The 14914-nt window shown below is 39.3% G+C and overlaps 1 protein-coding gene across 4 annotated transcripts in view; it reads right to left on the reverse strand.

The window, feature by feature from the left end:
* Positions 1-14914, reverse strand: part of GRAMD1C (GRAM domain containing 1C) — an 85953-nt gene that overhangs the window by 21189 nt on the left and 49850 nt on the right. For 3 of the 4 annotated variants that reach the window (XM_079763280.1, XM_079763279.1, XM_079763282.1), the window contains 4 exons: positions 12222-12340; positions 9445-9577; positions 5862-6024; positions 4636-4719 (listed from right to left, as the gene is read on the reverse strand). In XM_079763280.1, coding sequence (XP_079619406.1) covers positions 4636-4719; positions 5862-6024; positions 9445-9577; positions 12222-12340 — 499 coding nt within the window. The remainder of the gene's footprint in view (positions 1-4635; positions 4720-5861; positions 6025-9444; positions 9578-12221; positions 12341-14914) is intronic. The other variant, XM_079763281.1, reaches the window with a different exon arrangement.

The raw sequence follows: 14914 nt of genomic DNA on the forward strand, positions 1-14914 counted from the left end.
ATCCTTCTGAAAAGTATGCTTCCAAGTTAAATAATGTCCAATAAAATATTACAGATTTTCTGGGAACCTAATAATGATAATGAGGTTGAAAACTACTGGCCACAAATGAAGAAGCAGTATCTGCTCACCTCTCAACATAGTCCTAGGGAACATTGTACAAAATAGCCCATGCTTCTGTGGCACTTAGTATATGCCATACATTGTGCTAAGCACCTTACAAATATTCACTCATCCTCACAGCAATCCTGGGAGATACGTGGAATCATCATTATTTCCATTGCACAGATGAGCAAACTGAGGCACGGAGTGATCACCAAAGCTCCACAGTTAGGGAGAGACTGAATTGGAACTGGAATTCACTACAGCTCCAAAACATGCAAACTTAACCTCTATTTTATATTTCCAGGAGTTTAACTTAGAATAATCAGAAAGAAAAGACAGCTAGGAATAGGAGCCTGGTGAAGTAAGGGAAATAGAGTCAAGCAATCCAATATGTAATTTTAATGATTTCAGGACTGGGGTTATTTATTATTTCAGGGATTATGCAATACAAAATGGAAACTGTGCCCAAAACTCCCCATATTTCAGAAATCAAGCTCTAAGAATTGTCTGGGTAGAGCATCCACCAATATTGCACCACAAGAAGCAGTCTGGGAAAGTAAAAGACTGGTCTAAGAATCAGAAAACCTTTTCTAGCTCTGTCTTCATCTCAACTATTGCTTTTTCTCCATCATTAAATGATTTGTGTCTCTCTACTTTGCTATAGATGCACAGGACTTAAAGATATCAAGTAAATATTGACTTACTCTTGTAGGCAAAAGCTCTTCACTGCAATTTCAAATAATGGCTCCTTCGGCATAGAAATGAATCACTGAAACTAGGCAATTTGCTAAGATTTTGTGAGTCAGCTTCCCAATTAGGCTTGATAAATAGCCTTTCTGACACAGAAGTAATATATGTTCATTGTAAAAATAATTCAGATATTCACAAAGAATACAAATAAGTACAGGTGGTTCTCTTGACCCAGCTCATTTCTTCACAGAACTTTTCCCAACTTGTAATTATATTTTTGTCGGCTTATTGACTTGCCTATTGTCTCTCTCCTGCATTGAACTCTTAAGTTCCACGTGAGTAGGAACCATGTTGACTTTAAACACCAATGTATATTATGTGCTTGACACATAATGAGTATAAAATACTTTTGATTGAACAAATTTAGAATTTGTGGTATCACTAAAGGAAATTAACAATAACACCTCTGGTATGTAAATCTGTTTAGTGGCTATTGAAATCACTAAAAATATCTTGGGTCTATTTTTATTTATAGAACTCTGAATTTGCAACCATACTTTTAAACATTTTCTTTTTGAGTAATTGTAGATGTACAATTAACTAAACTAGGCTTTAATACTCCTTCCCTGCCCCCGCAGCCAATAATGTCCTTTTCTGAACTAAAAGCCAATCCAAAATACCATGTTGCATTTACTTGTTATATCTCATTAATCTCCTCCAATCTATGACAGTCCCTCCTCCTGCTTTCCTTTTTTTTTTTTTTTTTTTTTAAATGGCCTTAACACATTTGAAGAGCACTGTGAGATGTTTTATAGCATGTCACTCACTCTGGGCTCATGAGGGTTCTTCATGATTAGACCAGGGCTGTGGATTTGCGGGAAGAACCCACAAAGGTGAAGTGCCCTCCACATCGAACTGGGGACGGTGGTAGACATGTCAACATGATTTGTGATGATGCTAACCTTGATCGCTTGTTTAAGGTGGTGTCTGGCAGGTTTCTCCATTGCCGAGTTACCATATTGCCCCTCCAATAGTCGATTTGTTAGGAATGAGTCACTGTGAGGAGAGAATTACCCTCCACCTCCTGGAAGGGGGAGTATCTACATACATTATCTGGAACTTTGTGAGCAAGATTTGTGTTTCCTCCTCCATTGTGTATTTATTCCATCATTTATGTCAGTATGAACTTACTTTATTCTCTAGTCCATGAGAATTATTTATTTTGTTGCTCAAACTTTTTTATTTGGCCATCAGGAGCTCTTTCAGGTGGACTCCTGTGTCCTTGGCCACACCTCCCTTTTATTTTAGGCACTTTATTTCTGGCACTACAAGCACTCTAGGCTCATTGTGTATAGTCCCCATCCCAGCCCTAGAAGCAGCCATTTCTCTGAGGAGCCCTGGAGCTATCATTTGCAAAAGTAAAGTTCTTGTTCACATTTAAGGAGGAAACAAATCCCACTCAGACAGGCATTTCAATATAATATTTTCATATTTCATTTAAGCTCCCTTATGAGATAAACTGCTCTGTATCGTAAATGATAAAAACAGAACTTGTGGTATCACTAAAGGAAAGTAACAGTAATACCTCTGGTATGTAAATTTGTGTGAAGAAGTAAGGACGTGAAATAAACTATTTCCACCTGGGACTAATTATGTATGACACGCATGGTATTTCAGAGCCTCCTATCCAAGGAGCATCGCTTTTAGCATTGCTGTGACCTCCTGAGCTGGCAGCTGGGACTTACATGGGGAAAGGAGCACTGCTCAGCGTCGCAGCAGGTCACCATGTCCAGTGAAGAAGAGGTATTACCTCAACATACCAGTTTGAAAGTGGCCAGTGGAAACGGTGGGGAAATTGGGACAGAGAGATCGGAAAAGGCCATGGACATGGATAAAACTGGGACATGCTGACAGTGTATTGAAGGAGCATGAAAGATGTACTAGGTAGGCATGCAAGAAAAGCAGGCGAGTCGGAGCTTCACTGAGGGACTGAGGACACAGTTTGTTATATCTTCTTCCATTTTCTAAAGACTGGTGACCTGCCGTCTTCTGGACTCAGTTTGAGGGCTTTCTTTACACCTGAAAAGCCACGTTTGATAGTGCTGTTCAAAAACCTGACTCGGGTAACGGTGTCAGGGTCACCCCGTTTAGCTGCTTGCCTGACATGCTAGACTATGTCCCCGCTTTTTCTTTGGCTTTCCCCAGAGGTACACTTGTCTTCACCTTTATTCATTAATAAGCATCACTCGATAATCTGATTCCTGTTTCTCTTTGCAGGGCTTGGCCTCTAACTCGTCTTGTTCTGTCAGCTGTAGACCATGGATTCCAACTTCGCTATTTTTATGCACCCCTCCCCCCCACTTAATCTTTGCCTTAGTTTCCATTCTCGGCATAAGTCACTTTGGTTAGGGAAGCCTCCGCTATACAAAACTAAATTTAACTTCTATCACATGACACAGCGCAGGTGTCTCAGGCCATGAGCTAGTTTGTCTGCTTCCACTCGAGGCTCCACCTCCTGGGCAGACTACCCCTGGCATGACAGAGGCGGGCATGGGGAAGAAGCAAATCCTGAAAACACAGCCATAACCTCCTGGTACTTGTGGATGTGGATACATTACATGGTGTCCACTCACCTTCATTTGCCAGGCAACTCCCAGCATCTTCTCCGATGGTTTGAACTCCTCCCCAAAAGTGGGCAAAGAGTGAGCTAGGAAAATCTATCAGCAACAACCCTCTAAAGAAACAAAGTTCTGTGGCTTTGTCTGTGAATTATTATATATCAAAGTTTTAATGTACTAATATGGTTTAACAGATTAAAACACAATGCCTAGCCTTTTGTTCAGCAGCTGAAAGCCCAGAACCGACTTACGGATGTGCAGAAATATCCCTAAAAAGGGAACCTTCACTCTTGGTGGGGTCTAAATTTCCTAGTGCAGAGTAAGAGCTTTGAAAAAGGAGCAGCAGATTCCAGGCTCTCCCTAGTGGGGCTCCAGGGAACTCCACAGCAAGGGGACCTGCTGGGAGTACTTCAGGCCCCTCGTGAGGTAGTTTATGATGCTCTGCTTTGTTGATTCCTCTCAAGTTTACATGGGCCTCGAAGGAGTCTCTATATCAGCACAGTCCAGCGCCTCCTTCCGAGGAGTACAGGATACATGTGGTAGAAAAGAAATCCTCTCATTTTCTCACTCAACCTGCTCGTAATAGTAGATTAAAAAAACTATCATTTTAAATAAAGTGAGGCTTGGTCTAATCTGCCATCTCCCTAGCTCCCTTTAAATCCCCACACGTTTCCAAATTTCTTGGGATGGTTTACTCCTTTTGACCTTTCCCATTGTCTCCCCAGTTCATGGACTTCAAGAGTCTTCATAACCTCACAATTTTCAGAAACAAACAAACAAACAAAAATAGATTCATTATAAAACCCACATAAATACATTTGATAAGCCCAAGATTTTGAAACCTGCTTAGGGAAAGCAATAGCAGTACTTGATTTGTTGTCAAATGATAATTTAATTAAAGCACCTTAAAGAAAACCTGCACAGAGGCCGAATGTTGCATGGAAGGTCTTACTGCTGAGAAGCCCAAATGGTATCTTTAAATGGTATCTTCACAAGTTGCAAAATGTGATCAGGGTTCACATGCAATACAGCAACCATACCACTGTTATTCTTTATTTATTTCTAGATATGAATGCCGTGTATATGAGTTTTAATGGTATCCTTTACGTAACCTATCATTAATCTTAATTTTATAGGAACTCAATAAGGAAACCACTTTTGAAGCACTGTTGTTATAAAGAGCAGGTGAAAAAGGAAAAAGAATCCTTGTTTTGGTGTCACTTACCCATCTGGCCACTGGGTGCCAGAGTAGATCTTCCTAAAGTCAGAGGTTCAGCCAGGCAGGGGATAACTAATTCATACCCGCTGTCTACCAAAGCATGAAAGGTAAGAACACCAGGATTTAGGGGCTCGATGCCTTTAAAATACTCTCTCTTAACCATCTTTTCAAAAAGAACTCAACAACTGTCTTCTTAATGCAGCCTGCACTTCCTAGGAAATAGTGGATTTTTACCTATGTTTTTAAGAGCATGGGTTTAGTTTTATTAAAGATACTTCAGGGTTCCCAAACCAAGGTCTAACCTGATCTGTATTGGGTTTTCATGGACTTGGTTTGGTTGAATTTAGATCTGATTTTAGATTTGGATTTAATTTGGATTGGATTTAGACTTGACTGGGATTTAGTGTGGATTTTCATGGATTTGGTTTTCATGATAGTAAAAGACTTCAGGGGTTCTCAAACCAGGTCTCACCTAAACAGCAGCTAGACTAGCACATTCATATGTCCCACAGATCCAAACCACGGCAATGTCCCTGGTACTATCCCGAGCACTGCTAGTAGGAAAGCAGGTCTGGAAAAAACCCAGACATGGTTCCCATTCCTCAGCTTGAAACCAATCACTACCCGGAACCTTCCCCAATGCTTTCCTACTCCACTGGCTTCATGTCAATAATCTTACAATGTTTTTTTTGTGTGTTTTTTTTAATCCTTAAAATGCCCACTTAATAAGTATGACAAGCCCAAGTTATTGATACTAACTTAGAGAAAGCAGAGAGAACATGACTTGCTATCGTTCCTTTAAGCAACTGCTTTTTATTTTTATTCTCTCCTTCCACCTCTCTCTCCCTCTCCCTTTCCTTCTCCTTCTCTCTCTCTTTCTCCCCTCTCCCCTCTCATTTTTGGTGGTTAAAAGAAAGTATAATTATAATGTAACAGATTTTTATTGAGATTTGCTTTCCACTGCTGCTCCATCTCCATTGACTGAAGGCTTGGGATTTAAAAAAGCTAAATGTGATGGATATTTTCAAATTCTGGCTTCTGGAAAGTGAAGATGAGTTAGGTTTAGCAGCCTCTTCACCCTATATTCTGTTAACTTCCTTCCTTTTTTGGTTCTTTGTAGAGTGAGACTGTACCTAATGCAACTAAATTCTCAATCTGCACACACCTAATACAAAGATTAACATTAAAAGATATAATTAAAATGATATTAAAATTTATAAGAAATTCTTTACCTTCATCAACAGAATCTGAAGTACTGCTTTTGTCCAGAGAAAGATACTCATTTTTATTCAAATCCAGTGATTTTGATGGTACTCTACTTAACCTCTTTTCTGAAGTTAGTGAAGGACTCTTTTTTATCTGTTTCTCACTTTGGGCTTCCTCTTTCCATAACTCCTAAAAGGCAAACAATCCAGTTTAAAATATATATATATATATATTATAAGCTTAGATTTCACAGAGAAATCTTTAATAATAAGGACACTTTGAAAAATGTGTGTGTTATGTTTGCATCACATTTCCAATTCAGTCTATAAAACACTGGCAAGTAATATATATCATTGTAAAGTCATCTTCTTAAGCAGTAACAAACAATAAACTTAAGAACATCATATAAATAACTCGCAGAGAGGTAACATCATGTGAATCACTTACACAGAAGGGAAAGGGGACAGAGGACAAAATAATAGAATGTTTGGTTCTATGGGGTGGGCAAAGGAGAGGAGTAAAACCCAGCTAGCGTCCCCAGGCAATACCTGCCCCATCATCTCAAAGAAGAAAACTCACCCATCTCTCAAGACCAGTAACTAAAGGGGAAAGAGAAAGAAAACAGAGAGATAAACATCACATAAGAGTACAGTAGGGGAGAGAGGCTTAAAAGGGAAGATTAATTTCACTGCAAACTCATAACTCAGTTGTCTCTGCTGTTAAGGGACTAAGGGATTGGGCATTAAAATACATTCAATATATGATGCTATCTATATTTTCAGGGAGTGGTTTAATAAAGATATATCATTTCTATAAAAATTAAATATTAGGCATTACAGTATGAATGCTATTGCTAAGCTGGTATTCAAGTAGAATAATGTTATAATTAGGCTTAATGAAACAGTGTAAAAAATATAAAGTATACAGCAAAGTACTTCCTTGCATTGTCTGTGTGTAAGCAGATGAAAGAAAGCAAAACACACAGATACAAGCCTTACACTTCCTGCCCATGAGACACAGGCTCCATTGGCAACTCAGAAAGCAGAATAACTACTGGGACTCAAGACACAATTTAATAAAGGATTAGACTATCCTAGTCAGAGGACTGATTCTTCAAGCATAGGCTACTGCTAAAATGAAGACTTAGTTTACTCCGAAGTTCCACATTGCAAAACAATATGCTTATTTAGCTGACCCAGAGTGTCTGTAACAGATGATAAGTAGAGTAAGTTTCCACACATATTTCTTCTGTTGTCACTAATTAAGATACAGCTCTTATCCTATATAATAAAGAGGTGATATGCAAATTGACCGTCACAGCCACGCACAAGATGGCCGCCCCCATGTGGTCACAAGATGGCCACCACAAGATGGCCAGCAGGGGAGGGCAGTTGTAAGTGATCAAGCCAGCAGGAGAGGGCAGTTAGGGATGACCAGGCCGGCAGGGGAGGGCAATTGGGGGCAACTGGGCCTGCAGGGGAGGGAGGGCAGTTGGGGAGGACTAGGCCTGCAGGGGAGGGCAGTTGGGGGCAACCTGGCTGGCAGGGGAGGGCATTTGGGGGCAACCTGGCCTGCAGGGGAGGGAGGGAAGTTGGGGGGGACCAGGCCTGCAGGGGAGGGCAGTTGGGGGCAACCAGGCTGGCAGGGGAGGGCAGTTGGGGGCAACCAGGCATGCAGGGAGGAGGGAAGTTGGGGGGGGACCAGGCCTGCAGGGGAGGGCAGTTTGGGGTGACCAGGCCAACAGGGGAGGGCAGTTAGGGGCAACCGGGCTGGCAGGGGAGGGCAGTTGGGGGTGGCCAGGCCTGCAGGGGAGGGCAGTTAGGGGCAACCGGGCTGGCAGGGGAGGGCAGTTGGGGGTGGCCAGGCTGGCAGGGGAGGGCAGTTGGGGCGATCAGGCTGGCAGGAGAGGGCAGTTAGGGGTGACTCCAGTTGGATCAGTTTTGCAAGAAACCCTCAACAAAAAATCAGACCAAGAGAGATGCATGATAGGTGCCTGAAACTAACTGACACCTTGGTGGGCTTTCACATAAAGACAGTCTGTTTCCATGTTTTCCTAACATTTATTCACAGGAGATGCTGGGAGCTCTATGGGAGAAGGTAGAAAAGGTCCATTGCTGGCCACACACAGATTTGCCTTCAATTATCCCACCTTATGGTTGCTGAACACTTAATGTGTGCTAGGGACTGCTCAAAGCACTTTCCCATATATTAACTCATTCAATCCTTACAAATAGCCCCATGGGATATAATTGTCCTCATCTTTAAGGAGTTGAGAAAACAAAAGCAGAGAAAGGTTAAATAATTAAATTAACTTATTTAAAGTCATACAGCAAACGGCAGAGGTAGGATTTGTAGCCAATGCTCTGGTCCAAACCAAGAAATTCTGTTTTAGGCCCGAACTTGCAGTTCCAATCAGAATAAAAGCTCTAGGGCAGGCACAATCTTAGCGCTCAGAATGTGGTCTCTAACCACCATTCTTCACTAAGAACTACATAGTTTAGTGAAAATGGTTGATATTAAGTCTGGGACAAAATTATACAAAATGTGCCTGGGACGTGTTCTTGTACAAGAAAGAAAGGAAGCCATCAGAAATCATCCATCATTTTAACAGGACAAAGGAGCCAATCTGAAGGGACTCAGAAGGGACAAACTGAGTATTAAAAGTAATAATGAGTCAAAACCGGTTTGGCTCAGTGGATAGAGCGTCGGCCTGCGGACTCAAAGGTCCCAGGTTTGATTCCGGTCAGGGGCATGTACCTTGGTTGCAGGCACATCCCCAGTAGGAGGTGTGCAGGAGGCAGCTGATCGATGTTTCTCTCTCATCGATGTTTCTAACTCTCTATCCCTCTCTCTTCCTCTCTGTAAAAAGTCAATAAAATATATTTTTTTAAAAAAGTAATAATGAATCCAAGTGATAGAAGCTCATGGAAAAATCAATGGGCTTATAATGATGCTTGAAAAGAATAAAGGAAGGAAGGAACTAACTCTGACAGCCGGTGGTTAACGGCTGTGCCTGCTTTAGCAGGCAGCTTAAGAAGCGTCTCCTATTGCGCCAGCATGCCGCTCAGGGCTCTCATCCCCCTTCGGAACAGACTGTCACACACACTACCTGCTCTGGGGAAATTCTGCTGTGACCTTCTCTGCCTTATTATATTTTTTAAGTATATTTCTACTGATTTCAGAGAGGGAGGGAGAGAGAGAAACATCAATGATGACAGCGAATCATTGATTGGCTGCCTCCTACACACCCTCCATTGGAGATCAAGCCCGCAATCTGGGCAAGTGCCCTGACTGGGAATCAAATAATGACCTCTTGGTTCATGGGTCAACACTCAACCACTGGCTGGGCCATCTTATTATATATTTAGTGATGTCTACCCCCTCTTAGACTGGTGCTCTGTCTGATAGCTCTACACCATAACCAGCTCTGAACAGAACCACATATGTATACAACCTCTGCTCCTTACACACTTAACACTCCTAAAATAAAGGGGCAGCCTGACATCTTAAGTTTTAAATATTTTGTATACTGTATTTTCATTTTATCTTATATCATGATTAACACATGGCAGCATCAAATATATTTTTAAAGGGGGATCACACACTAACCGCTTTTGATAGATTTCCATCGATTGACTCTGTTTCTGAAGCCCGATTCATTGATTCAGGGATAAAACTGATTGACTTGGATAATTTTTCATCTCTCTCCCCACAGTCATCCAAGTTGCTTCTTTCAGGACTTCTGTAAGAAACACATACATCATTATGGAAATATAAACAAGGTCACTGCCACACAGATATGTGATTTTGTCTCCTCTCTGAGGGCCTTTTCTATTATAAAGCACTTTGAAAACAAATGGTTTTTTGTAATGTAACGAATAAGCCTCTATTTATAACACAGCTATCTTCTTAAATCACATGCAAATTGGCTTTATATCTGAAAATAAGATAATGCTCATGTGAGATTTTATAAATTTCAGAAACCATTAAAAAATTAACCAAGTACAGGTGGCCATAACAGCAACTAATAAAATAATTATTGCTTGTTTGCATGTCAGTTGTGGACAACCACAAAGCTCCACAAGATACACGGCGGATGTTTGAGTTGGATGCCAGTCGGCACCAGAGGCAGTTTGATATCCTTCCTTCTGATTCAGTCCCTGAGATGGTGGGTCCTCCCCAGCAGTGGAAGCTCCTTAGGTCTCAGCCCAGAGCCCATTAATCAGCCCATATCCCCTTCCTGCTTGTCTCATTCCTAAGAACAAGGTGTAAGGAGCAGCTTTCGAATAGTCACCGGGACAGGACTTCACTAAACGTCCTGGGACCTGCTTTTCCTCTCTCAGGGAGCCAAGAGAAAGGGAAGTCTATTAAATACAAAAGGCACACAACGGATCTAATCTCCAGCCCTCAACCTTACTTCCATGCAATCACTGTATAGACTTAAAGCTCTTCTATAATAAACAGCCTGACATGTGAAGCCATACTATCCTGAGGAAGGAACAGAAACGCCACAGGGCCTTTAAACTCTATTCTCCTCCATCCAAATAACACTTAGGTCTGCTACCAGGTCACTTTAGGCCCCGCAGAATGGCCAGGCTCTGAGGGAACCGAGCAAGAAAAATGGCTCACCACCTGAGTGTCTGAACCTCAGGATTTTGAGAATGGAGTTGAGTTGTGAAATATAGAAAAAAGGAGAACGGAGAGTGAAGGAGAGATTGAAAATGAAGAGAAAGAAGATGGAAAAGCTGAGGAAATAAACGTCTGAGAAAGATATGCTTCTTTCAGAGACTGGAAGAATGGGAAAAGGAGCAGAAAAGGGAATGAGGATCCTGCCACATCTTTCTTAGAAAGCACTCAATCACCAAGAAAACAGCAGCTTTTCTGCTGACTTCAAGGACTTGCACCTTAGAGCGTATAAAGCAGTTGGTCAAAAACTATTTATTCTTTCTTTCTTCAAACACCAGAAACGTTTTGAGTTGTAAGGGGCCTTGGAGATCATCTAGTTTAACTGCCTCATTTCACAGATGAGAAAACTGAGGATCAGAAAAGCTAAGTGATTTGCTTGAGGTTGCTCAGCTGCTTGGTGGCAGAGTCCAGACTAGGATCCAGATCTTCTTTACCACTATCCAAGGCTCTCTACATTGTTATCAATTGCTTTTCTACCCAACTCCAGTACCTGAAAGAAGCGAATAAACTAGACAAGGACAGCAGTACAATAGAAAAATTTAACGTTACAGAAAACTAATAAAATATGCATGTGTAACCATGTAAAAAAAACACTGTAAAATATTGATGCTTAACTGAAACACTATAAATAGGATCAGCATGACTAGAACACTAGATGGAGTGAAAATCAAGGCTTTTGAAAGATTTCCATTTTAAGATTTATTTGCTATAGAATTTTTTAAATAATAGTTTTATTGTTGTAATTCACTTACCATAAAATGTACCATATTTAAAACATACAATTCAGTGGTTTACAGGGTTGTGCAACCATCTCTACTATCTAATTTTAGAGCATTTTCATCACCCCAAAAAGAAACCCTGTACCCATTAGAGTCACTCCCATTTTTCCTTCCTCCCAGCTCCTAGCAACTACTAATCTGCTTTCTGTCTCTATGGATTTAATTATTCTAGGCTCAATTTCATATAAATGTAATCATACAGTATGGTCATTTGTGACTGGCTTCATTCACTGAGCATAATGTTTGCTTTAGAAGTTTAATGTATTATACTCAGTTATTTTTATTGCTATGCCCTCAATTATCATTACACAAAATGCATTTTTACTTCTACAGGTTAATAAAAATGTCCACTCTTCCAAATGAATTCCCATCAGTCAAAAATAATCTCTCTCTACTCTGAATTTCTTTATCACATTATCTATTCCTCCTCTTGGCCCTTATCATTTTCAATTATGTGCATTCCCCATAGTACTGTAAGCTTCCCTACTTAATGCATCCTATATTTATTGAGTGCTAACTACATCTCAAGCACTATGCTAGGGTATCCTTGAGGAAAAGTTGTGGTATCTCTGTATCCCTCAAAATACCTACCAGCTAATTTAGCTTATACCTATCAATATAAGCACAGAGATTTTACTAAGTACTTCTCCAGATCCTTAATAAAAAAAGTTTACTAAAATCACACTTTAAGCGAATCCTAGGTGACACAGTTACAAAGACATATTTCCTTGTACGTTTTGTATTTGCTTACCAATTTAGTAAACTATTCACTGTCCTCACCACTCACTCCATTCCACTACAGAGGACGAAGGCAAATTTCACCCAGGGTGAGTAAATAGAAATTCTGAATTAGTAAAGTTTAAAATAATTCTGCTTTGATTAATGATTAAGAAATCTTGACATTTCAAAACATTGCTGTACCTTGGCTGCACATTATCCTCAATCGACACGGACAAGTTTTCCATCTCTTCAGCATTTAAGCCTAGCTCAGCGCCATAGTTCTGCTGGAGCAGCTGCCAGAATTCCTGTCTGGTCAAGCTCTAAAGGGACAGAAAAATTACACTGCGTATTGGAAAATGTAAGAGAGTGTAATGTAGTGATTCAAACATGAATTCTGAAGTCAAAATGACCTGATGTGCAGCTAGCTACTAGTTGTATGACTTTGGTAGTTTTTTACCTTTATAGATGTCAGTTTTCTGTTTCTATAAAAAATATGGGTTAACAGAATTTATCTGGCAGAGTCGATACTGGGAATAAATAAAGTAACAATTTTAAAGTATGTAATACAATAACTACTGTAAATGGAAAGATGTTTGAAGTTTTCTTTTTATAAAACAAAGTGTCCATGGTTTCTGGCAATCACTAATCTGCAGTTTAAATTCTGCGATCCAACCAGTCTACCATGACCCTGGATCTCCATTCAGAGTTCTGTTCTCCAAACAGAACCCATCCTCTTAACCCATAATATATCCGAATATTTCAACCATTTTAAAAACCTTACATAGCAGTAGACTTTAAATTACATTTTCCTAAAACATAAAATGCAAGAGGTTGGAATTAAGAATATTTTATTTGATTTATTTATAATAAAGCCCAGCTCATTCTTTCTTTGTAGGTATCATATCAGTGTTAAAATCATCTAATACAAAAAATTCACATTACATAGTAAAACAAAAACAATAATAGTGTGATAACCAATGGTCTCATTTCTAGAAACATTACTGATGGTAATCACATGATTAAGCAAGGGAGAAGGAGGCAGCATAATACTTGAAGCAACTGTTGGCAAGATTCTTTCTCTCATCCATTCAACAGATAATTACTTAGAAGTTATCAAATGTGTACCCCTGCACTAGATACTAAGGAGGATAAAATGCTCTCAAACAACTTACAGTATAGTTGAAGAAACACGGGAGACTTTTAAGTAAGTTAAATATGACAAACCCTCTATAATAATAAAAGTGTAATATGCTAATTAGACCGGACATTCTTCCGGACAAAGCCGGGGCAGCGAGGCAGGTCCCAGGTGCCTGCCTGTGGCTGGAGGGAAGCCCAGGTCCCAGGTGCCAGAGGGAAGCCAGTGCCGGCAGCCAGGGGAAGGAAGGCCTACTCTTGCACAAATTTCGTGCATTGGGCCTCTAGTAATATTAATATGTACTTAACACGGTAGTAAATACTACATGGGTTTGGGTGCTCAGACAGGAGAAGGGTCTTCAGCTGAGCTGAGAGAAGAACATGAAGAGGGAAAATGGAGAAATGAGAAAATTCTTGGCAAGGAAAACCAACATACAAATATGTAACTAATACATGAAGAACCAAAGTAATATTTGTTTTGAAGTCAGTTAATAGTTTATCAGCCTAAGTGGAGTAAAAATTTTAAGTTGGGAAATAGTAGGAATAAATATATACTTAATGGGGCCAAAACATACAGATGCCTTGAATTCCTCCCAGATATTCCCTATGACAAATACCACTTCCTTTTTTTTTTCTTTCTCCTTGTTTCTTCTCTCTGTCTAGAAGCTATGGTATCTTTGTTTGTTACCTTACACTTGATAACCTTCATTACATTTCATGGAACCTCAAGAGGTTAAGAACAGAATTTCTGCACTTTAGACCAATAGTTCCCAATTTGCCAGGCTCAGACTACTAGCATTCCACAAGAGTAGTTGATGAAAATTCAGATAATATTCTCAATATTTCAAAAGTCAGAAATATCCAAAGGGTTACCTACAATAAAATTATTCAAGCTAAGTAAAATGTCAGGCCTCTTTGTTTGGGGCTGAATTATATTAACCTAAAGTGGTTATGTCAGACATAATAAACTCTCATTGGAAATAATATATGACTAATAAACAATAATGTTCTAACACTTTATTATTTAATATACACCATTTATTTGGTGGACAAAAAGTCTTTTGAAGTATAGTGTCCATAGAAAAAAATTAAAAGGATCACTGGTGGTAGTGAAAGTTAAGGAACCACTGTCCTTGATCCTAAAAGTACCCCACACATTTATTTTTACTTCCACTCCAAAAGAGCCATTTTTTACTTTTTTTTCTTCACAACAGCAGTTAGTTCATATTAAAAATTAGCTCACTCTTTTAAAGACATTATCTTTGAAATACTTTTAGTGTCATAAATAGACGGTTACCATTATAAAGAGAAACAAGCAATATTTCAATATAGTACTTGTGGAATATTAACCTCTTATAAAAACTCTTCTGAAATAATAGATATTAAACGACACCAAAAGAGACTAAAGCAAGTAGATAAACAAATGATAAATATTCAGACAGCTTCCTAAGAGAGAAAGTAATAAAACTTATAAGTAAAATATTAACAAAAATTAAATTTTATTTGACTACATAAATAAATGATTTAAATATATTATCAAATACTATCAGGAAGTTAATAGCAGGGTAATTTTTAATTTCAATATATTTTTAATCTATTAGTTTTAAAAATATGAATATATAAAAGGTTAATGGAAAACAAAGTAGAACGCACAACTCACCAGCTTATAGACTTGCTAATTTGTTAAAAATGACATTTTCTTCAAAGTTGGCCAGAAGTCACAAAAATATGGTGATTGAAAGCCACGCTGAACATTCAAA

The sequence above is a fragment of the Cnephaeus nilssonii genome (genome assembly GCF_951640355.1).
Source record: "Cnephaeus nilssonii genome assembly, chromosome: 3".
NCBI classification, from domain to species: Eukaryota; Metazoa; Chordata; class Mammalia; order Chiroptera; family Vespertilionidae; genus Cnephaeus; species Cnephaeus nilssonii.